Here is a 25,231-nt window from a genome sequence, read left to right as displayed (position 1 = left end):
AATTGACAACTGACAGTCTTGTATGGCTCAATTGGAAACCCAAATTGGAAATTTTTTTACCTCTTTAAATGGTGCGCTTTGCTGTTACACAACAAATAAAACTCTTTTCAAAACCTGCTCCCTCCACCTCCCGTGTGACGGCACTGCACCAAGAACCACTGAATAAAATTACACAAACATCTCTGAAGAAGATTCATAGTGTAACTTCTTTCTTCACAAGTTGTCTACAAAATGGAGTGGTGACAAATTTTAGAAATTATACAATTTCTTTTTTGTCTTAGCTAGAAGATGGCAATCCATTTCTTCATGGTATCCAAGACTTTCACATTTATTTGTATTGGATGTATTTTCCCAGAATGCCCTGTGCTACCCATCACTCATTGCTTTCGGAGTAGTTTTTGGTTCTCTTTGCAACCACATATGCATTCGGACAGCACCAGAGTTCATGTCAAACAAACCCAGATTACACATTATCGCTTTCCCAAACAAATTGGACTTTCTAGATGGATGAACTAAAGTTTGATTTAAGGGGACTAAACAGGGCTGGTGTGAATGCAGCTTTAGGATATGGAATTAAAGGCAGATGAAAATAACTGTCCTGTGAAACCCTCAGATGTTTACTAGAGAACAAACAGCATCATTAAGAACAAGGAACACACTACGCAGCTCAGAGCCAGAGTTATCAGAGCCATAGTTACAGAACAACAACAAAGCTACAAAGACCTGGACATCAACATAAACAGAAATTTAAATCAGGAAAAACTGGTGTACTGATTCTGGAGGAGCTACAGAGATCCTCAGCTCATGTGGGAGAATTTGTAAACCATTTAAATATTAGCTTTGCGCTCCATGAATCTCATTGTTACTGTGGCAAAAAGAACAACATTGCTAAAATATAACTCTGAGAATATATTATGAAGGCAAAACATAAGAAATATTGATCCAATGTGACTAAAATAACTTTTAGCCTAAAAGCAAAACATCAAAGTATAAATATGTGCCAGCATGACCAAGTGAAAGTCCAGATTCAATTCCAGTCAAGAATCTAGAAAAACTCGACCCATTCTGACTGACCTTGTGTTATTTTGCAAAGAACAAAGTACAAATGTTATCTTCTAAATGAACTAAGCTTGCGTTGAAAGCTGACTTCGCAAAGTTGTGGCACAGGGGGCTAACCAGAAATTCATCCTAATTATTCTTCACTCAAAAAAGAAAAAAAGGTTTGAAACCAGTTCTTTACTTTGCATTCATAGTTATGCACTGCACTCAAAAATACAATGAAATTTTAGGCTGCAATGTGACAAAGTGCCAGAAAGTTTGAGCAGCATTAATACTTCCACAGGGCATGGTAATTGCTCTCTTCGATGGCTTTACCAGTCTATAAATAAATATCTTTGGATTTCTCTTTGTGCCACACACTCTTTGTGCCACGCCTGTCATTTTATTTTAGCCCTGTTCCCCGTTACAGAGTGATGGGGAACGTTTATCCCCTGACTATACTTTTAAATGGCGAGAGAGATAACTGGAGAACAACAGCTCCAGATTCTCATCTCAAAACACTAATATGATGAGACGGGTGCTGGGTGCAGGAGGGCAGGCAGGCATAATTAAGGTCTCTCCTCAGAATGTAATCTTTCAGGCAAGAGCCTGAGAGGAGGGGCGGGGGAGATGACAGGAGAGCAGGGAGAACAAAACACTCTCCATCTGGGAACAGCCAGATGAAGGCCTGAGAGCTGGTATTCCGCTGGGGAGGTGAAGAGGGAAAAGTGAGGTAAATGGGAAGTAATGCTAGGCTGGTGAAGCCAGCCAGCCTCTTTCAGCTTCCCAGCTATTCAGCTCAGTCCTCTGTGGAGCCCCCATCAGAGCTGGTGACTGCTCCCTGTCCCCGTAAAAAGATGATGGCATGAAAAGGGGAGAGTGAATCGAGAGAGGGGCAGAAAAGAGAGTGGGAGTAGGAGATAATGGATGTTTGTTTATTCCACAAGTAGAACTGTGGAGCAGTAACCAGGGATGATATGTTGCCTATACGTATCCCTGAATGTTTTCAGCTCTTGCTGGAGAAATCCAAGTCATTATCACACTGAAATGAAACTGTCATTTACATCCCACTAAGATATTTAAAACTGTAGAACAGATCAGTTTGCAGATAAACTGAAAAAGACGTCAACTATTCTAATCGTATTAAAGCAATGCGTGGTGAACTTGGCATTTGATTTGACAACTTTCCGCACAGATTTTCTCGGCATTTCATGCTTTCACATTTAAAGATGTCACTCAAGTCTGACAGGTCTTTAAATCATTTTCTCCAGGGAATAAACAACATAGATTGTAAATTCTCTTTATTGTCATAGTGACTAATAGTGAGAGATATCCCATACTTTCTAAATGCTGCCATGGTAACAAGTAATCATTTCCTGAATTTGTTTTGCTCAAAGACAAGAAACAGGTGAAAAGAGCAAAACAAAGCAAAATGTTGTCCTTGGGAAGTAAACAGCCATACCTTGAAAGATGATGGCCATTTTCTTCTTGTAAATGGTAAAGTCAGTCTCGAGGAAGACACAAAAAATGACTCGTGTGATCTGCAAAGAATAAGAACAGGAAGACGAATGTGAGATTACTGAAAACAGACTAAAACATATTTTTCTTGTTAATTATACATGCAGCAGAAGACTATATAAACCCAGACAAGACAAAAGAATGCAGTCTTTAAAAATGACCTTAATTGTTTCAGTAACATATGCCATAATATGTAACTGAAGACACAATTTGCAGAAACTTGGTTTCATCACACACCAGTATTATGGGGGCATTAGAAAAAAGGGTTTTGTTTGCTCACTAAAGAGATAAAACAAAAGTCCAGCACTTCTAAAATGCTTACTAAAGATAGCTTACATATAGATTTTATATTAGGCAAAGACTTTATAATTACAAATTAAACTATAATAACATCGAGCAATTGTACTTGGTTAGTGATTTTAAATTTGATTACCATTTCTTTTTTTAACCCTTGGGAAATAAAAACTCTTAAGCTAAATTGAAAAAGTTGAATTGTTTTAATCAGAGGCCTCATCTGCATGGGCATACGGAATAAAATCAAACACGTAAATCAAGTTTAAAAAAGTAACAAATTTAGCAAGAAACTGCTAATTTGCAGTTTGTAAAAAATGAATTAATAAAATGCGAAAACAGTATTAAGATTTCCAGGAGCCAGGGACCCCCATCACACAAACGCACACAGTGACAATGGGGATAAAAGCAGACACACAGGCAGCTCTTTAGACTGCAGAGGAAGAGGTCACCTCTTTCACTTTCACCTGTCTCCGCTGCATGTGCAGGCATCAGTCAGACAGAAGCATTAAACACCAGGCAGCTCATCATTACTTGACTGAATAATGGTGATTTTACACAACAGCCACTGTATCTGCACACCATCGTCCTCCACACAGTGCAATGATATTTCGAGGGGGAAAAAAATATATATATAACTAAAAGCCTCATTCCCAACACTGCTTGACACCTGGGGCCACATCAAAGAGGCTCCTGACTGGTGCTTATATACATATACAGCACACCCATTAATAGTTCATGATGGGAATTTTGAATAAATGTTAGAAATTGTATTCAGGACATTTTTCTTTTTGCTGGTTGTCTTGGTGGGGGTTTGCTTGCCATCTGTAGATATATTCTCCACATCTTTCAACCTTAATAGGAAATAAAAGAAAGCTTCAAGCCTTTTTATAAAGGGTCGGACTCGCTGCCGAAAAGAAAAAAAACAAAAAAAATATATAATATGCCGAGACAGGGCACACCATGGGTGCTAGGACGCCAAACAACAGCAGCTCCCTGGGAATTTCTATCATAGTTATATGGCACTCTGTTTGAAAAGCGGCCACCAACTGTGATATGGGATGAAGCATGGCTTCATGTTTTGCAAGATCAGTGTGTGAGATTATGCGTACACACAGTATGATGTCAGTTATCTCTACGCTATGGTGTTTTTAATGCTGTTAATACTCCAAGCTAAGTGATCTTGCTCATCCATGTCATGTATATTTTCCCAGGTTCCTGTATTCTCCATGTCCCTGAAGCAGCATGTTAAATTGCATTGTATTCAGCACAAGACTCAGGCAAGTTCTTTTATTCCATCGATCAGGAACACATTGAATGGACTTTGACATACATCAACCAAACCAAAACACACACAAAAAAGAGAGCAGAAATGTGGGCGTAGAACACTGACATTCTGTCTGTATCCAAACAAATACTGTTGGCTGAGAATTCTTAGGAGTCCAAAGTGAATCAGGCAGAACAGAGAGGTGATTCCCTCTCTTTTTCTCAAAGTGTACTCTGTGCCAGCATGAACTTACCTTTTCCACTGGTGTGCAAAAAAGTGTTGTGTAGTCAAATCAAAAAGTCTAAAAGACATATAAGGGACATTTTTGATTTTACACATTTTGAAACGCTCAATTCACATTGTATTGATTCACACTGGCACTCAATTCATGTTGTATTCCTGAGGTGTTTTAATAATGGGTTGCAAAAGTAAAAAGAAAAATACTGGAGAAATATAACACACTTTTAACTTAATCTTCGATCACATTATAATCGCAGACCTCAATGCATTTTACATGGATTTTATGTAATGGACAAAAATAAAGCAGCATGTAGTTGTCAAGTCTGGTGAAGTTGATGAGGACAGTTTTCAAAAGTGTAAGAAATCGCTATTGCAACCTGCCAAAAGATATGTAGTGGAATCAGCAAACATGAGGAAGAAATTGCTTTGTTCAGAGAAGATCAAAATTGAACATTTTGGTCGACATGAAAAACATGATTAATCCCACCAGTTTCACAGCATCTCCCTGTCTGGACAAGATAGCTGGTCAAAGTTGATTTGAGGTACTGTAAATCCAGCACCATCCCAGAAGTTCCAAAAGACTTGAGACTGAAAGAGAAGTTTGTCTTCCAGGAGAAATGTGTAGGATCTACAGCATACATTCAGAGCTACAACAGACTGACTTGAATAAAAACCATATTCCTATGTTAGAGAAGCCCAGTCAAATTATGTCTATAGAGTAGAAAGAGCACACAACCACCTTTATTTGAGGTCTTTGACTTTAGAGTAGAGGTCCGATATTTAGTCTGGAGCTGCAAAGTGTGTGCATGTTGACTATGCACCCTGCAGTTCCCAAGGTTGGACAAGTTAATGAAAGACTAATTAGAAAGCTGGGATCACTGCATGCCAAACTATTCAGTCATTAGTCATTCCTGATTGGAGGGGTTTTGTCAAAGGGGAAGCACAAATGATTGGATCCCTTGGTGTCACAAAAGGAGAGACGATTGAATTGACAAAAAATGTGCTCTGTACTATTCAGTGTAAAAATAGGTCTGACCAGTCATTTTATGAGGAAGTGCAGAAAATTCAGCCAAATTAGAAAAAATAAAGCAAGTAATAGGTATTGCATGTTCTCTGTTTTGCAGAAGGTTGTGCTTTTATTCAAAAAAATGTTTAATTTCCTTGTCATTGTGCACAAGGTTATGGTAATAACATACACAAAAAGTCACACATACCGACAAGACCAAAGAAAAGATTGAAAACATTTAAACTAATAATTTCACACTGCTATCCCAGTTATTAAGGTCACAATCAACAATATAGTTCAGCAACATTTTACTTGCACCTTTTACCATTAGGTAAGTGCATTTGTTTTGCAGACAGTGTTACTGCTCTGTTGAAAAAAATTTAAAAACAGGGAGTTAAAGATCTGATCTGTATTGTTTCATCCACTATAATTAATTTAAAACATACGGCTAATGCTTGAGCTGCAAACATATGACAAAATGAGGCTAATGAAGATGATAACGACATTGGTTCAACCTGTGCATCTCAATTAATTTGCAAGTAGATGACATAAAATAAGTGATAAGTTTGTGTTAATAATCAGCAACAACTACACACGTGTGCCAATACTCCATTCTTTTGTTTCATTTAAAAATATGCATATATTAGGATTTTGTGTGTTTGTGGCTCATCATTCTTGCGCATGGCTCACCAGGTGCTGTACACTCCTGCTGGCTGGCTAACAGATGAGCTGTCACTGCTGGCCACCCATGCCCATAATTACAATGGGGACACTCAAAGAAGAACCCAATGCACAAGCTTTGCACATGCATTTGTTTTCTTTTTCTTTTTTTCTTCTTTTTTCATGTCCTTCTTGACTCTGTCACAAACAATAATAGGAACACGTTGGACTAGTATGGCTGTTCCAGCTGGAACCTAAACCCACGGGAGATCCCTATCTGTGCTGCGCTGCCTTGTTACTGAGGCACAGCTGATGCAGGAACCTATACAGCATGACTGCATCCAGATGGACAGCAGCATCAGGATACTGATATAAAATTGCATGCTGTTACTAGCTAAAAGCGTTTGTGCTTTTGTTTTATTCACTTGCATTCTCTACTCTGGGGAGTGATCACCAACAGAAACTATATGGCAGCCTAGTACATTGGATCTGTTTTAGAGGCAGAGCAAATATAAAATATGCTTATTATGTAAAAATATATATTATTTTCAAACTAATTATGTATCTATAACAAACGTGATTGCTATGTCAGACATTACGCATTGAAGAGCAAATTCCAAGATACATGCACGTACTGAATGAGTGTGAACCTAAGTTGGTGCAACCTCACTGCCTTGGAAGGAAACACAAAGTCAGGTCTGTAAAATAAATTGCTTTGTGGGGGAAATTTTTCTTCACTGACACACTTTAATAAGGAAGGTGCAAATATTTTACTGTTTATTGTTAAAAAGGAGGAAATAAATAACCTCTGTGATAAGAAATAATAAACAACCCCAAAGTCTTGCATTGTGATTATTACTTTTACTGTTTGCACTACTTGTTTTGCGATTATCATCAGCGAACAGCAATATATTATAAATAATAATGCATAATAATGATGATGGACTGGTGACCAGTCCAAGTTGTACCTCTTTCCCGTTCATTGCTGGAGATGGGCACCAGGCCCCTGCAACCATTAAAGTCATGGTTTAATATGTTTTTTTTATGTGTCTTATTAAAGAAAAGAAAAAAAAATCTGTCAGCAGTAAAAGAAAAATTATATTTTTCTGTTTCTGAAATTAATTTGATCTTCTTGTATTTTAAAACCTAAAAATGTGGATGTATAAAAGTGACTGAAGACTTTTTTCAATGAATAAGGCAGTATGAGCAGGCATACCAATACCTTATACAAAAATAATACTTGAAAATGATCACTGTCAATATTTAAAGGTGTTTAAATAAGGTTATGTCCATGTTGGGCTCCTATTTAGAAAATCCCTTGTCATCAACAAAGACTGATGAGAACCTGCACCTTAAACAGTTTAGGAGTTTAGGCTTACAAGATGCTACAAGCAGCCATTTGTTTGTGTCCATGTTTTTAGTGCATACTAAACTGGAAATTCAGTGCAGCAATATTGCAAACAGTAGAGGTTAAACAGCTGCAAAAAACTATTTATAGCTCTGCTTTGTGAATATAGCATATTTTATTACTTAAGATGGATTAGACGATTCTGGGAAATTTGTCTGGAGCTGGAGATATTTTCTCATAAAACGCAGACTCCGAGCTGCATCTTCAAGGCTATTACCAGTGAGGACTCATCGTTGTTGTCAGAAGCATTAGATTGGATAGAGGGTTCATTGTGTGGCAGGTGGACCGAATCCAGGCTTTATTACTGATGTAATTACACACAGCTGCGGCCCTTTAACCGGTCTACAGGCACAGAACTTGTAGCTTGGAAAATAAAAACTCAGCTTGGGTTTGGTGTACAAAGTCAAAGCTGTGAAAACACTCCAGCACACTGATATCCTCAGATCATTTATGACCATAAGAGCACTGCTTCTTGGTTTGCGATCTGCTGCTTCAAATATACTTGTCACAGTGACATCCCCCGTGTCCTCTCCTTTTACCAAAAGTAGAGATTAGGCCAGCAGCAGAGCTGACAGCAGCAGCGGCGGCAGCCAGGAACTGGCACCTAGTACTGAGGTGAACCTGTGAGCAGCCGCTTCATTTGACTTTGATTGACCTCTCTGTTGAGAGAGCTGCAGTTCCACCTGCAGCAAGCTGGAGAATTATCATTTCAAAGAAGTGCCCAGAAAAGGTTATCCCTTTGAACAAAACGCCTCCATACATACATCAAAGGACAAGCTTGACACTGCTCTTTGCGAAGGCTTGGTTACGACCAAAAGCCCGAGGGAAAGAGCTGAGCTAAAGTTCTTACCTCTCAGAGCCAAAAACCAGCCCGCTTTAGAGGCACTCCCTTTTACGATAGGAGCAGGAGTATAGTCAATGGATGCAGTTTAATTTTGCAAAACAAATTATGGTAAATGCTTATGAGCATTATTCTGCATGAGTGGTTGGCATTTTGTGACAAAATAAAAGTGATAAAACTGGTGAGCCGCCTGGTAATTTCATCATAGTGTGAAAAAAAACCCCGTTTCGTCAGAAAAATGCTGTACTGCTCGATACAGAAAAATCCATAAGATAATGTATCAGCAATTTGTATGTTAATTCAACAGATCCTGCATGAGCTTCAAATATACTACACATTAGAGCTGAACAAATAGATCTAACTGTATTATTTGGGTTTTGCTTGCTACATGGGACTGGAAAATTGGAGTGCAGCATGCTTGAGGCATCTAATGTTTTAGCTCACATTTTCAGAAATTGTTCTCTCAAACTGAAAGAGACAGCCTTTGACTTTTACAGGCTTTGAGCAATTCCTGCCAACTCCCTCTGCAAGCAAGAAGTGCTTTGTTATTGGCAATGAAAAGAAAAAGACAGGTTTCCAGAGGAAAAATCTCACAAATTCTAACATGCAGTTGTTCTTATCTATAATGACCTTTATTTATTATTTGTCATAAAAAAGTAGGTCAGTTTTGACATTTTGAAATAGATTTTTCAGAATAAAAAAAAATTACAAAAGATATTTGCTTAGACAAATCAGTCAATAAAAGCTACATTTACACACACAGAAAAAATGATCAGACTTCTGGACAGCCACTGATTGAAAATATATTCAATGGTTAAAGTGTTTGATTAAACTGTTCACATGTAAATGCTATTAAAGGGGTTTACCTTAATGTTAGGCTTAAAAATAGAAATACTAAGCTCTTGTTTTGCATTCTGTCAGAGAAATGTATCAGATCTTTTCTGCGAGAGATGCTGTAGGTAGAAACTCAACAACTCCTCCTTAAATAATTTAAGGAGGATACTTGTGGAGCAACAACAAAAAAATCTGTCTTCAAAAACAGAGAGAAATCAACTTTCTTTTCAGAGAAATGCAATGCTTTGTTTTTAGAAAGATATCTTAATTTGTTTGCATGATCAGAAATGAGTTGTACATACAATAAACATGTTGAACGTAGTAGTTCATTTGATCTGGAAATCTGAATTTAAATATCTGCAGATACAGCACCTAAAAAGTTACTTCAAGGGAGTAGCTGGCTTTTGACATATATACCTTGCTCCAAGTTTCCTTGATGACCACAAAAAAGATGGTGTTACATGACAAGGTGAAGAGCTAGCACTTCATATTGATGTGTCTGACTTTGTGTCAACTCATCTGCTAGGAAGGTTATCTTCGTCAGCTGTCATATCTTCCTTTTATTCCCAGTTTCTATGAATGTTCAGTCCCCAAGAGATGGTCAGTAGGAGTCAACCTTGACCTCCCTGTTGGAGTCTTTGCTTCTATAGACTTCCTGAAGACTGCCTGGCACATATTGATGAGGTCAGAATACAAACCAAGTATGGTTGTTCCATATAAGGCTATGGATGGTCAAGAGGTCAATTAAGCACATCTGTGACCTGTTTTCTCCCATACATTACTATCTGTGTTTTTTCAGCTCAACATCCACTGAACAACATCAAGGTCACAGCCAATCAAATGCTGAGAAGAGCATATTGACACCTAGAATTGGCTTTCACCCTCTGAACAGACACCATTTTAAATTGATTAAAATAATAATAGGAGCAAAATCCACGCTAGAACCCTCAGAAAGATAAACAAATGATTGATAGCTTTTTAAAAATGCTAACTCCTGTGAGACGACAATACCATATCAAGTGAAGTTGCAGGAAAATGAAGAACAAAAATTCATTCATTTTAGAACATGTCTCAGAGTAGCTTTTTGGCATGGCCAGCTTCTCCTTTTAGCAGCTTGTTTGCTTGCTGCTAGATCTGGCTGGTTCAGAGGCGGTGTTCTTGGAGAAAATATGTACAGTGGTCCAGCCAGGTTCTCTCCACTTTGTGTATTATACAAAAGCTGGCAGATGAATGGAAATTCAATCACATCTCCTGGAGGGGAAAATTCCCTGAACTGCAGCTGAGCTCTGTTGTCACTGCCATGAACAGCATAAAGACTACACTGACCAGGGAGAAATACAAAGGAGGCACTGCTGATCTTCAGTTTGTCAAACAAACATATCCATATTTCTACAGGAGTGTAGATGGGCTCCTCCAGCGCACATTCTGTCTTGCTGCATTCTTATTAACAGTTCTCCCAGGCCTTATAACCCAGTCGGATGCTAATGTAGATGGGTGAGACGGTGTGTGGGCTGCATTCTCCTATGCTGCAAAGAAATGCTAATAATTTTGCCTCTCTGTGGCTTTTTCCACATGTGGTGTTTCTTCACCCCCTAATGTAGATTTTAATGTCACAAGGTCAGGAAGAACACTCATTTGAAAGTACTTTACTTCCTATGCACTTTCTTCTAGCCAAAGCTATTACTTGGGTTATAACTTTTATAACAAGGCACATTTATGATGCCAACACAATGTTCAGTAGAATCTGATTTTCAGCAAGAAGTATTTGCTGCACAGATAAAATATAAAACATCACAATGTATTAGCAAACTCCTGTCTGTATGTCAGAAGGACCTTAGTTACATTTCAGCAACTCAAAGGGTAACATAAATGGAAACTGTGATAAAACTTCATCAAACCAAAAAATGTATTCTGTGAAAAGGTTATTCTTTTACTTTAAAATGCCAGGACAGCCATTGAGAGGCTCTGGCAGATTTACACAGTGCTGAGTGGAACATGGGACGAATGTAACTGATCCTGAAAGCAATACCATATGGCGGTGTGGGCGACATCAAAAAGAAAAGCAGGTCTGATGGCTGAGGTGCCGTTTGATTCAACTTACAAACTGGAATTAAGATCCAATCTGGGTTTCGTCAAATGTAAGAGGAAAATTTACAATCTCTGCTTCAGTAGGAGTTTGGAGGCAGTGAACACATTAATAAATGCTGGGAAGAAAATAACTTTCATATGAAGAAAAATCAAATTAAGATCCCCACACTTTTTATAAGAAACAAATAATCAGATCATGTAAAACACAGGAAAATATTAACATCTGTTAAAATCCAGGATTTTACTGCTACTTGCTCTGAAAAGCAAGTAGCGGTAAAATATATTAAAAAACAACTTATACTTGTAAAACCGTTTTTAGAATCTACCATTAAGTACTAGTGTGTTTAGTGCAGCTTGCATTGCACTTTGGTGTCAACCTTTGAAAAAGTTGACGCCACTCCATTGCTATTGTAAATCTCAACCAAGACAATTTTTATTCAAAACATCCATAATATCTATTGCTGTAGTTCCTTCAGAGTGGGCTTTGTTTGGTCATGTTTATTCAGAATTTATGAAGTGAGGTTACAAGGAAATATAGAACGGTCAAGGAAAAGAAGAAGCTCTTTGCTGTGTTTTTCTCCCAGACTTTGGTAAATGGAGCTGAAGCACTCTTCCTCATTTACTGTAAGTGCTCTCACTGTGTGTCTAGTACCAAGGAGGAGGACAGAGTGCACTGATTATGACAAAGGACTGAATCTAATCAATAAAATGCTAGTTGCAGGGGACCAAAGTGCCACACTTGTAGTGACTTTATTTGCTTTATCTACACTTTACCTTTGATCTTATTGGAAATGCAGGAGTTCCCACTCACACTTGTTTCCCACTCATAACCCCTGCCAGCACCCCCCCCCCCCAAAAAAAAGTATGGTTTTGGTTATTCAAGTCAAAATCCTAACTTACATTGAACAATAAATGTGAATTTGGTTGATATCCATTAAATGCTTCCAAACAAGGCTAAGTCACTAAAATTCTATGAAGGACCAACATGTATTTAAACACAAAGTACGGGCAACTTTTTGTCAGCAGTGTTTCTGGCAACTAATTTCTGTTGTCATATAAATTAAATGTACGCTGCTCTTTCATCAGAGTTGGGAAGCAATTTAACCTGCTTTGATTTTAGAGAGGGTCTGTAATTTTGCATTTGATTTACTGGAAACAAAATAAGCATTATACTTAAAAAAGGCAAATTTGTTGTGCCCTAAAAAACGTGTTGCCACATGAGGCACAAACATTGAGCAATTATTTTGACAGTTAACATTTTACATGAGCAGTGCACTCAAGCTCCACTTGCAAAACAACATCGTAGATATTCACTGTGGTTCATTGCTCGGCTCATCTGTGCTAATTTTGATCGCGTTTCATGTTATTAACTCAGCGTAACATCTACTTTCTGGAGTGACCCATCAATTCAGAAGTTCAGCTAAACCTAAAGGGCAAACCTAATAATAATAATTTGATTTTTTTTTTCTGATTGAAGGAAACTTGAACATCTTTAAGTGGCCCATCATAATACTAACTTGAATTATAGCATGTATGAAGCTCTCCATGAAAGACAAAGAGTTCAAATATAACTAGAAACATCCTCAGATGGTCAGAAATCATAAGAAGGGTTTGATTTTTGTAATGCCAATAAAGATGTTTCCATTGATCTACTGAGAAGTGTATGAATAATTTAATGTAATTTTATACAAAAAGTAAATAAGTTAAAAAATATAATATTTTCAACAATAATAATTCTTATATTATTTTATTACATTTTAAGAAATGCCTGTCTTATTTTCCATGAGAAAAAGACTTGTTGGTCGAATAAAAACAAATTTAAATGCAAATCTGCCAGTAGTGTAAGATCCGAGCATGCTTTTGTTGATTACAGTGCATGACAAAAATGTACAATTGTGTTTACTTTGAACAAAATCCAGAACTACGAAAGCCTCCCAAAACTAATCTCTGAATGAATATGGAAAGATTGCAGTCATAGTACTGCAGTGGGAAAACGGTAGATTCTGGGTTTTCTCTGGTCTGCTCGAACTGCATGGTTTCTCTCAGAGTAATACATCTGCATTAGCGTCAGTTTCTTTATGCATGTTTGCTTGCTGAGCTGCACCTCAGGGCAGAGCGACAGATTGCTTATCCACACATTGGTGTAAGCATTTGGTCCCAGTGATAAAAAACTCAGTTCAGATAGTCATTTACATTTCTTTATGTGTATTTCTTGTCTGTGCAGAGCATATAATTAACAATATGCAAAAAGAATACAATCACATAAAACAAGAAATCTAGTAGGATACATCATGTTAAAATTTTGCCTCAGTAAATGTATTTGTCAGGGGGCTGTTGACATAAAATTCACCCAAGATGATAGCAACAACTCAAGTTATCTGCATATGGAAAGAAATGACTAAATTAGTTAGTATAAAATTAACTGAAAATTAAATATAGTGGAATGTAAGTCTTCATGAATTTGGTCCGGATTTAGAAATGCCTTTGCAATGACAACTTCTTCTGTATCGAGTAACTTGTTTAATGGATTACATATTTCTGATTTTGACCGGTTGTACTGTAAAAACTTCAGGTCTCAAAGTTTCTGGGGCCTCTTCAATAAACTCTGTTCTTCAATTCTTTCTATAGATTTCCAATTGGAATCCAATTATTTTCTCTGAAAAACCAATTGAAAGTTTTCTCTGCTATGTTTTGGGATCATTTCCCTGCAACACCCATGATGTTTCCATCTGGATTTTGAGATGACAAGCAGTGTCATTTCTGCTCTAAACATGATGTGCACAATGACATCCTAAAGCTAAATTATGGTTGTAAATATCTAAACTGTTGCCTCCCATTGACTTGAGCAAATTCTGAACAAGTTTTAATATGTTACTTTCTTCAGCAGTGGAGTCTTGTGCAGCAAGCACATATATAGACCACTGTGAGTGAGTAAATTATTTTTACTAACATCCGATTTTAATTCCACATCATTTGTGCTTTTAGAAACATTATTTGTTAAGAAATATGTTGACGTGATTGATGCTTATTTCCTACTGCATGTCAATTAATTATCTATGATACCAAGACATGAATTTATGACAGTTTCTTCTGTTTGATCAGCAAGTTTGTTAAAGTCAGGGGTTATGAAAACAGGTAAGCTCCACTTTTTGAAACAGTAATCCAAAGCAAAAACAGCTTTCAGTAGACTCTTGGGCAATACAGAAACTGCTACAGTGGGCCAAATTGGTGTAGCTAGAAAAAGAAAGACAAAGCTTTGAATTTGAATAAAACTGTTGCGGTTGGCGGCTGATGAAATGAAAAACAACACAACTTAAATCCAGCTAATTGCAGGACGATGTGGGAGGGATAAATGTGATTAATAAACAATAAGACATTACCTATTATTTACAGATTAAAAAAAATTGTGGTTAATAAACAATAAGACATTATCTATTATTTACAGATTAAAAATAATTTTTTGTGGTTAATAAACAATAAGACATTACCTATTATTTATAGATTAAAAATGATTTTTGTTGCATTGAAAATTTTGCAGCATGATGGCCTTGAAACATAATTTTCAACACAAAGTATTCTATTGGAGGGCTGGATTAAAGGTGGTACTGATAAAAAGAGCTAAAGGACAGCAATCTCTGTCACTGGATGATGAAAGATCATACAGCACCACTAAACAGACGAGTGATTTCCTGCTTCCCACCTTGCCTCCAGCTTATAAAAAGTATCCTGAGGAAGTCCACAATCAATGAAATGTCTGTTTTGGTCTAGTTGTCATTTGGAAAATCAATGACCTCCCCAATTCTAGCTAACTGTTTTCCAATCTGTCTCTTATAATCATCCGTGAACGGGTGCAAAGAAAAATCTCTTTCCCTCTCAGCCCAACTTTGCTGTGGCTACCCAATTCAGAAAGTTGATGTTTGTTTTGTACAGTAATTGAGCAACAGTGGGCTGTTATTAATTATGCTAATCACTTTCCATATGCACTCAGGAATAAACAAACAAGGATAAGCAGGAGAAGAAAGGCTATAATCTATGAGCAAACTTACCAAGTGACTAATACAGGGGATAATCAAGAGCATTTCCTCCAACTGTTAATACTTTAATAAACCAGGACATTTAGAGCTTTCAAAGTAATCCGCAGTCTAGGTCCTAATTAATGTTCCCGATAAATACAGTCCGCTACAGAAGTGTCAAGGGACTAATTAGATCATTGAAAGAAGAGTCACTAAACATGCAATGATATCACATGGGACCATGAAGCTAAAAGAAGGGGCACTCTCTCATGTGGCAGAGACCAAACTGGTTCAGCACTGAGGAAATCTCTTCATCGAGAGGAATCCACAGGGTGATGTAATTACTCAAGACCCAGAGAAATGAAGGCAAACAGCAACAAGGGTTTTGAGGGTGTGAAAATGTCAATGCGGTGTTTACACAGCTCTCAGTAAAAATTTTTCCAAGCCTTCCCTTTGAATTTATATGACTGATGTACAAACAGATGGATATTGGATAGGTGGATGTAGATGTTGAAGAACTGGTATTTGTGAAAAAAGCATTTCATACTTCTGCAGATCTGGAAAGCATTCCAATTCCAGGTTTTACATAAAGCCACATTGCTTTTCTCACCAGGTCCACTTTATCACATGACTTACATCAGCACAAGGGAAGGACAACAAAATCTTGAGATACATAATTTAATGGAATTGCCATTGATGTTATGATGAAAATTGTTTGCAACCACTGCAAAAAGGAAAAAATAATAATCCTTTAAGGCCTTTACATATACCCTACAGCAAGCTCTTGGAGAGCAATATGAAGGAATAAAGCCCGTATTGACCCTGCGACCTCTGGAAGTGCACTCTATATTACCATTCTGCATGCCTGTGCTTTGACCTTTTCAAATCCCTCTTTAAAGGTTGCATGTTCTTGTGTCTGTGGGCTGCGCAGGCTCTGTCGGGGGAAGCTGACTGAGCGAGGGCTCCTCGCCCCTCCAGAGACTGACCTACAAAGCTATTGTATTAAAAGAGTCATATTTATCACTGCTCTCCACACCACAACTGTTCTTTCTACCTGCAGCATGACGAACAAAAAAAACCTTCCCTGAACTCAAGAGCCCCTCCGTTCAGCGCCCTGAAAAGAACATTAGGCATGACTGGTTTAAAGGATCTGAGAACGAGGACTATCGCTTGGCTGCACTGGAAAGTGAAAATGGTATTTAGAGGCTTCTGAAAGTTTAATCAGGCTGTGTTAGATCTGTGCTTCAATGGATAAAATACATATGCACTAATGTACTGAAGCACGCAAAATCATCCAGAGTCCTTACACTTTGTCCCATTTTATGATATCAAAACCACAAAATGAAATGAATTAACTGAAGTTATTTTTGGCAAACTGACACAATGTAGAACATAATTATAAAAGTAGACGGAAATTGATACATGGTATTATAAACACAAATCTAGATGGGCTGATTTTCTAGACACACTTAGTTCCCTTTACTCTGATGCCCTTAAATAAAATACACTGCAACTAATTGTTTGCAGAAGTCAAACAGAACTAATAGTGACCTGTAAACTAAACAAAGCTGTTCTGTAAAGGCCTCAGAGACTTTGAAGAGAACATTAAATAGCAATTGCTATCATGAAAAGCAAGGAATGCAGCAGACAGATCAGGGATGGAGTTGTGCAGAAGCTTAAAGAAGAGAGGAGTTACAAAACAATATCATAAGCTTTAAATATCTCACACAGCTATATTCAAACCAGCATCTGAACACAGAAAAAGTATGGCACAACTGCACACCAAGACCTGCCCTAAGCTAACAATAACTAAGATTGGTAAAGAGAGACGTAACCATACAGGCCCAGAGTCACTGTTGATATCAGACATGATTCAGCAGAAGCAAGCCTGTTAGAGGCTGCAGAAGACTTTAAATTGGACAACAAAACATTCTTTCTCAATATCTATTAGCAGCTCTGCTTCTGCCAGTCAAAAGATTCCAGAAAATACACTCATGATTTGTGGTTTTTGCAATTATTAAAAAGTTTGAGGTGTAGAAATACTTCGAAGATGCTCTGTAATGCCCTGTACATTTTCACAATAAAAGCTTCCTAACTTTCTTTTCTTTGCTCCATGAATTACACAACATGGCATGTTGGATTCTTTAACCAAGATTCATTTCTTGGTTAAAGACTCTTCAGATTCTTTAACCAGGAAGAATCCAACAATTCTTTAGCAAAAATCTCAAGAATTAAAACATGACTTACTCCAACTCTTAAATAAGGATCCAAAGTCAAAAATGAACATAATACAACTACATGTCTTGAAATAAAAATCTGCCAAAAGTACTAAAAGTAAAGTTTTTCAGCTCCAGATAAGAACTATTAAAACTACACCAGGACAATGACCTTTCAGGTTCCGGATTTCATCTGGTCAGTCACTTAAAGCTGAGAAGAAGACAGATGATGAGGGACTTCAGGAAAGAATGAAAAACCAGTTGCATCGCTGCCATCAGCCCCCATTATCCTGCTGTGGCTCAGTGGGCGTCATCTGTATTCCTCCATCAGTTCCCCTCAAAATAGAAACTGCTTCACATGAGCACATCAAACAAACAAAAAAAAACAAAAACATATATTCTCTTTTTCAAGTGACCACAGAGGAGGCCATATTATAGTAGGCAGCCGCTCTGATATAGCAACCAAACAAAACAATTAGCAGGAAACAGTCTGTAATCAAAAGTCAAGAGGCACAAGGCAAACAGAGCCACCGGTTCCCTGTACGTCCCCCAATAATCTAATTAAGATACTTACTGGAACTGTGGCACGCTAATGAGAGGGCTATGACTCATTTGTAATATGAAAACTCCCTCGCTTTATCTTTGTGTGCTGAGACAATAGAATTATTTCCACAAATGTATGTTTAGTCTCAAATCCCCTTTTTTTGTTGCTCCTGAAATCATTTTGTCTTGCATACTAAATTCCCTAGGCTTATCTCTCTGTTGATCTGAATGCTAATTTCTGCAACAAAGAGACAACCTGAAAACATTTTGATCATTAGAAACCAAGGTTTATTGAAATATAAACTTAACAAGGACAACATCATAATAATGACATTTATTCTATTCTGTACAATCAAACTGAAAACCTCTAGGAGACTTGCAGAGGAGAGTTGTAAAGGTGCATGAACTCTTAAAGTATTATTTTGGTGATATATCCTCTGATTTATTTTCAGTATTTATTATGAAGTTAACACCTCCCAGCAATGAAATGAAACACAAATTAAATTAATTTCAGTTGTCCCATTTTGATTTACTGTCCCACAGTTATATCATTTTGAGAGGTTAAAAAGGATTTAAAAATATTGGTATTCAGAGATAGCAGTTGGGGTTCAAATCGCAACGGGACACTATATGCACCCTGTCAACACAAATAGCCATTAGTATTTGGGAAAATATACAACAGTGAACTGACACAGGTAGTTTCTGACAGAGCAATGCATTTCTGCTGATGGCAGAAGGACAAGAAGGGAGGCAGAGGAGCTTGATATTTTTCACAGATTATCTCTCATGTTATATTATCAAAGCATAATAATAGTTTCAATACTTAAATTTCTTTTTTTTATATAAAAGTTACATATTAATTGTACCATAATTAAAATGAACAAATACATAAAAAACATAGACATTTTTCTATCCTAAAAAGCTGTAGGTGTACATATTGCTTAAATGTATCAATCTGAATGGTAATTTTAAAAACCAAAAGATAACCAATAAGACAATAAGACAACCAATAAGATGAAATTGAATAGAAAATAAAGCGGTCTTGGAAAGCAAACTAAACAAAAGGAATCAAATAGACATTAATTCTGGCCATGCTTACTTCTAATCCTCAGATTTATAAATAACTGAGTAACGCTGGTGAGCTGTGATATTTCTCTCTCCACGGGGTTGTGTAACTGTTCCTCTGTTCTGACAAGCAGCGTATCAGTGACCTACGCTCTTTGGTACCTAAACATTCAGGGACTCATGCTGACAATAGTGCAGTCACTGCTGTGTCCCGTGTGCATCCTGTCTGCACATGAATAAAATCTTTTATTCATGCATTGTATGCTCAGTTTGTCTTGGCCAATGTCCAAAGGTGTAATGTGGGTAGAGAGGTTTGTGTTTGTTGGACGAGGCACTATTTAAGAAATCGAGGCAGACAGGAGGTTGTAAGAGATTCTCATACGTCATGCTTTGTGGTGCCTGGAGGTCACCAGGGTCAACAGACAGCTTTGCTGTTGTAGTCTGGGCTGTGTGAACATAAAGAGACCAGGTTCCTCTTATCATCAAGACATTGAAAAAGTAGTTGAGAAAAGATCAGAGCAGCATGGGGGAAGTGCAGACCCAAGAGAAATACCTCTCCGGCTTTCACATTTCCAGATAAGACACAGAACCTGACAGGTCTTTCATTCCTGACACGTCCCTGTTTAATCTGACACAACTTTGATGTGTTTTTCCATTGTTAATATCAGATTTTTTTCTATTTTTCTAATTACAATATTGAAGACCTTCTGTTTTGTGCTGCAAGTCATTGAAATTCAATATGTAAAGATGTTGAAATAAGAAAGATTTGAGAGGCAAATTTGTTATGTAACAGATGTATGAAGCTACATTCACACTGACTCATTTATTCCTTCTGTTCCCAGCGGACTGAGAAGCACTGATGTGATTCTTTCGGCAGGTAATGTTGAAAATTAAAGAAGCATTAAATTCAATTGTTTCAGAAGTTCTTGGCTGCAAAAAAGAGGAAAAATGAGGAGTGACACAAGAAAAAAAAGTCAGTTAGACATTTTTATACAGAAAGGACAAGTCTCCCTTACTATGCAGACTTATCCTTGTGCACTACTTGCAGTGTCCCCTTTCCTGATATCAAATGATGTGGGATACAAAAGGTCGGTTTCCAGTTGAGAGCAGAGACAGCACCACTTACAGCAAACAATTACAGTTGGCATTTTTGCTGTGTCTGAACTGTACATACATCTGTTTGTTTTGAATAGCAAGCTGAAAAAAAATAAAAATCTAAGAATTATAATAATCTCCATTAAATAGAAATAAAACCTATAAATCTTGAAAGCATGAAGGTATTTTAACGCATATAAAGAAACAATAAAATACACTTTCCCGACAAAAAGAGAGACTTTCAAGTTCACTCTGTTAAAACTGAAATTCATTACTGCATATAGGATGATGTGTTATCTGGAACTTACAAAGAACACATGAAAACAGAAAAAATGGATTGTTGTCTTGATAAAAAAGATCGTTCTACAAAGAAATGTCAAATGGACAAGTAATGCAGAGAAAGGATTTGATGCAGAGAAATTATGAATTTAGCATTCTAACTTTCCTTAAAAGACCAAATGGGATAGTAACGACCAAAAACACCAAAAACACAGTGTCCATCTAAATCCCTGGACAGGCTGCCAGTTTATTGAATCTCCACGTTACTACTGACAAACAATATTTTTTCCAATTATTCTTGGCATACAAATCATTGCTTCTATTAATAACATTACTGATGTCTATACAGTGCCCATTGGGTTCTGCTTGGTGTTCTGTTCTTAATACTGTCACTCTTCTGAAATTTCATATTTGACCTTGCACTTGTTTTTTTTTTACATTTTTTAAGCATATGTTTGGATTTTAGAGTTGAAAATGAATGAAGACACATAAACCTAAATAGTTCAAAATAACTGCATATGGTGTTTGTGATATATGCCACAAAAATACTACTGAGGCTGCATTTATTATCAACAATGAGGTTCGATGATATATTAGTCCTTAAGGCCTTGATGATTCATTACTATTACATAAAATTTAGCCTGCTAGCCTTAAGAAAAAACATTTATACAAAAGTAACTGTGGCAAATGCCAGAATCCCTCTGGACAAAACTTTAAATCAGTAGGAAAACCTCTCTGTCAGCAGACTCCAATTAATTTTGACATTCTGTATATAGCAACTTGAAGCAGTCAATGAATGTGTGTGTTTATGAATATGTATTCTTTTATGGTGCCAATTATGCACTGGATAAACATCCATGATATGCTTTTCACAAGCTTAAGTGTAGTCACGCTATTACTAATTAGCTGATTTATACGAGAGACTCAGATTAGGAGCAAAAAACTGTGGACGTCCCATTGGTCCAAGGCTAGGGCCCATATGCGAGACTGAATGTGTAGCAGGAATAATAAATCTTCTCACATGTTTTACACTTCAGAGCCGTTCAGGTTTACCGTTTAGTGGATTGGGCTGCTGAGAGTCCTGGGAGTGAAGAGGGAGGGGAGAAAAAAATAAAAAAAGGCAAACATCTGTTACACATTTGGTGAGCCGATGGTTGATGTGCTTTAGACAGTATCATTAAAACGCTGAAGGTTATGGCTTGTTATAAGAAGGTCCAGCTATCCAGGTGTCAGGAAACATTTACTGAATTTCTGAAAGCTTTGTGAGAGGAAAGATTTTGAAGTTTGACTGAAAAAAAAGCAAGACAGGCATGAAAACCCTCACTACCTAAAACTACAGGAACGCTTCCAGAATGAGGATTAAGGTTCAACTTCCATCTGTGTGACTGACAGATGATTACTTAGCACACAATTATAATCCGTTAAAAGCTAATAAAAGCTCCATCGTGCTGTTTCAGCATAAGGCGAACCAGGCTGTGGTGCATGGTGGTTAGTTTCCACTGATTGGCTGTTTTGGCTGATGAGAGACAGACATTATATCTTCAGCACATGTTCCCCAAAAGTGTCTCAAGCTTAAAGGGCCATGGGTCAGAGCCAGGATCACATCAATCACACGTCCACTGAAAAGTCTTCGTAAGCTAATCTGGTAACTAATTGGGTGGTGTGGAATGTGCTGCTGTCTTAAATCAGTTTATAAGCCTCATAGACGTTACATTGGTTTTAACTGCTCTGTTGAGGCGAGAGCAAGTCCCGTATGTCTGCCTCAATGATTTACTGCATTAAGGAATGAGATCAAGAGGGTACTTCTGTTTGAAGTTTCTCAACAATCTGAGAAAAAAAAATTACTAATAGTATAAAATTCCAACCACATCCACATAGTGCAACTAAAACTGTCAGTGGCAATGTGAATATGGGCATGTGCTTCTCCAGGACAAGGTAACACCACTTTCATCTGCTTGGACACCAGCGCATCAGGGAACTCATTAGGAAGCCTGCCTCACAAACTAAAAACTCAGCAAATTTCCAGTTCTGCCAGAAAAGGCTATGGGTTATTTCACCTCGCTGCCAATTTGCGCCTTTGTATTACACCAGCATGTTGCCAATTCAAACATTTCGTACAAGGCAGGAAAATAATTTTGCACCAGTGTACATAACTGCATAGGTTAATTTCTCTTAAAAGCTGTTTGATGAATTAAAAACAATAGTAATGTTAAAAACATCTTTTCATTTTATGAAGATTTTCTATTTAACCAGAATGTCATTAATTGTAAGTCTGACTCTCATTTGGGCCAGTTGGATTGGATTTTGATCTAGTCAATTTAAAATAACAAAATTACATTCAGTTGGTAGGCTACAAATGTTTCACAGTTCAAAGCAGGTATGAAACATCACCAAAACGGATACACACATATTTATGGACTTGTATCAGACAACTCATTTTCCCGCATATTTAATGGTTTAGCATCTAATTGAAAACAAACTACGTTTGAGTTATGAATAATTTTGAAAATTTATGAAGCTTAATATTTACCATAGTTTACATATTGGCTTTTTTAATTCCTGAAGAGACCACCCCCAGATTACAAGTCTAGGTCAAGTTGTTATGTTAAGTAAAATCTCAGAAGTTTTGCTTTTCAAACTTAGATGCAACTCAAGTCTGAGTCTGAAAGTCAAATCATCTTTAAACTAAAATCATCAAACATCTGTATGAGACCTGAACCTAAATTAGCATCTATGCCCAACAACATGAGTTCACTGCTATCCATGATACCATAGTTACCATAGTTACCTTATATTTCATTCAGAAAGAATACCTAATTTACAATGTCTTTTTTTTCTGACTAAGACGTGTGATTCTAAATCCTTTAGCATACAAATATGGAGGCTGCATTGGGAACAAAACCACGTAACACCTCCACAACCATGAATAATACTGAAAAGTAAACGGAAATGAGACATCTTATCACTATTCTCCAGTGAGAGAGGAACGGAGAAAGAGATACAAAGAGCTAGAGGTTCAAGATGCATTAGGAATGTGCCAAATACAAATTTGTATTATTATCTTTTCTTTTTTTTTTTTGCTTGTTTGAAGCTATATAAACCTATCACAAATGTTGTGCTGTTATCTTTACTTTTTGGATGTACATGCGAGCCGAGAGGGAGAAAATATTTATTCACTTTCTCGCAGTGGATAATGGGCTGTATGCTTGAACCAATGAGCATTCAGGAAGAGTACAAAAGCTCACACTGGAGATGAATCAGTACTGATGATAACATGACCTGGATCCTGTGAACCAACTTCAGTCTCGGCTTTGCAGCCTGTCATTTTTCAACATAAACCAGTAACTCTGAAGATTAAGGGGAATATTCTGAATCTGCTCTGGGTCTGCAGCAGAAAGGTTGTCCTTCAGATTGCTCCTGTATGACACAAATCACAAACCAGTTTATGAGGTTTGGCCACAAGCGCCAACTTTAGAAGTGGATTGTGGGGGAAACTTGATGTAAATGTGTGCAGCTGGAAGCTCATGTGGTTTTATTCATTTGGTCTAACTCACAAAATCTGTGCTAGGTGGTAACGTATGGATTTCTTTCAAAATGCTTCTTCTTATGTTCTCTTATAACTCAGCCCATGGACTAAATATTCAAACAAGAGCTCTTAAATGGATTCTCAAAAACTAAGGAGGCTGAGGAAGTGTAAAAATGATTTCCAGCAGTTCCAGAAAAATTTTCCTATTCTCCCATTGTGGAGATTAATTGCATATTACTATCATGCTTTGAATGATTTATTTGAACCATTATTTTTAGTAGAATGACTGCAAAACATAAATGCTGAATGGATTGAATTTATATAGTGCTTTTCCAGTCACACAAACTGCTCAAATTGTGTTCACATACATCCATTCAGACTCACAAACACGTACACATTTATATACCAATCGTAGATTGGTAGGCAACTTGCCCCTGGCCAAGGTTAAGTGCCTTGGCCAGGGTTAAGTGCCTTGGCCAGGGGCACATTGATGTGTAACAGGAGGAATCAGGAATCAAACCTACGACCTCCCAATTGCCACAGTCCACGTGTAGGTAGGGGAAAGTCATTAAAGGCCCAAAGTAGAAGAAGATATTGATAAATATATGAAAACCTCAGACCAAATCTTGTTAATTTCCTAAATGTTTTGACATCCACCAAATATGCATGGATATTTAGTATACAATCAAAATTTTAGAACTTTTATTATCCATTTGGTAACTAAAATCTTAAAAATAATTAATCTAAAACAGCTGAGCGATTTATTTATTTATCTCTTTTTAAATTACAGATTCTCTTGAGATTCTGAAATTTTGTTGTAAACTATAAAAATTAAATGGCATGGACATCCATGTCCTAAGCATCTTATACACTCATATAAGATGATTTTTTTTGTGCATAAATGCATTACTTTATAAATGCTCTTATATTTTTGTTACATGGATGCACTGCCACTGTAAAAGACTCAATCAAAATGCAGAAGTATCAGGCCACAGATTAACTGAAACAGTTAGTTACAATCCACAGGTTAAATCTATAATTTTTAAATGCTCAAATCAATGTGTGCCTGAACATTAATTATGCATGGGGCAGCTATGAACTCTTTTATAGTACTTTGACTCTTCAAAAATGCCCAATTTCCATCAGATTCTAGTCTGGGATAGCGTTTATAGAGAAGTACTCTAATGAGTGAGACACACTTACGACCATACTATTCCTTCCACTTTATGCTTTTGAAATTACATTAACCTTTTTAGACACAATTTTCAGAGGATTCTGAAGGCGGCTAAGTATTGCATCACTA

General features: G+C 37.1%; 1 protein-coding gene across 1 annotated transcript in view; it reads right to left on the bottom strand.

Annotated features, from left to right (window-relative positions):
• The window catches only part of macrod2 (mono-ADP ribosylhydrolase 2), a 443,628-nt gene that overhangs the window by 39,859 nt on the left and 378,538 nt on the right, over positions 1-25,231 (bottom strand). Inside the window, exon 9 of the mRNA XM_055030012.1 lies at positions 2,501-2,579. Within this exon, the coding sequence (XP_054885987.1) occupies positions 2,501-2,579 (79 nt within the window). The remainder of the gene's footprint in view (positions 1-2,500; positions 2,580-25,231) is intronic.

The sequence above is a fragment of the Poeciliopsis prolifica genome, unplaced genomic scaffold, assembly GCF_027474105.1.
Source record: "Poeciliopsis prolifica strain line A6 unplaced genomic scaffold, Auburn_PproV2 SCAFFOLD005, whole genome shotgun sequence".
Taxonomy (NCBI): domain Eukaryota; kingdom Metazoa; phylum Chordata; class Actinopteri; order Cyprinodontiformes; family Poeciliidae; genus Poeciliopsis; species Poeciliopsis prolifica.
This window is presented reverse-complemented; position numbering and strand designations above follow the sequence as displayed.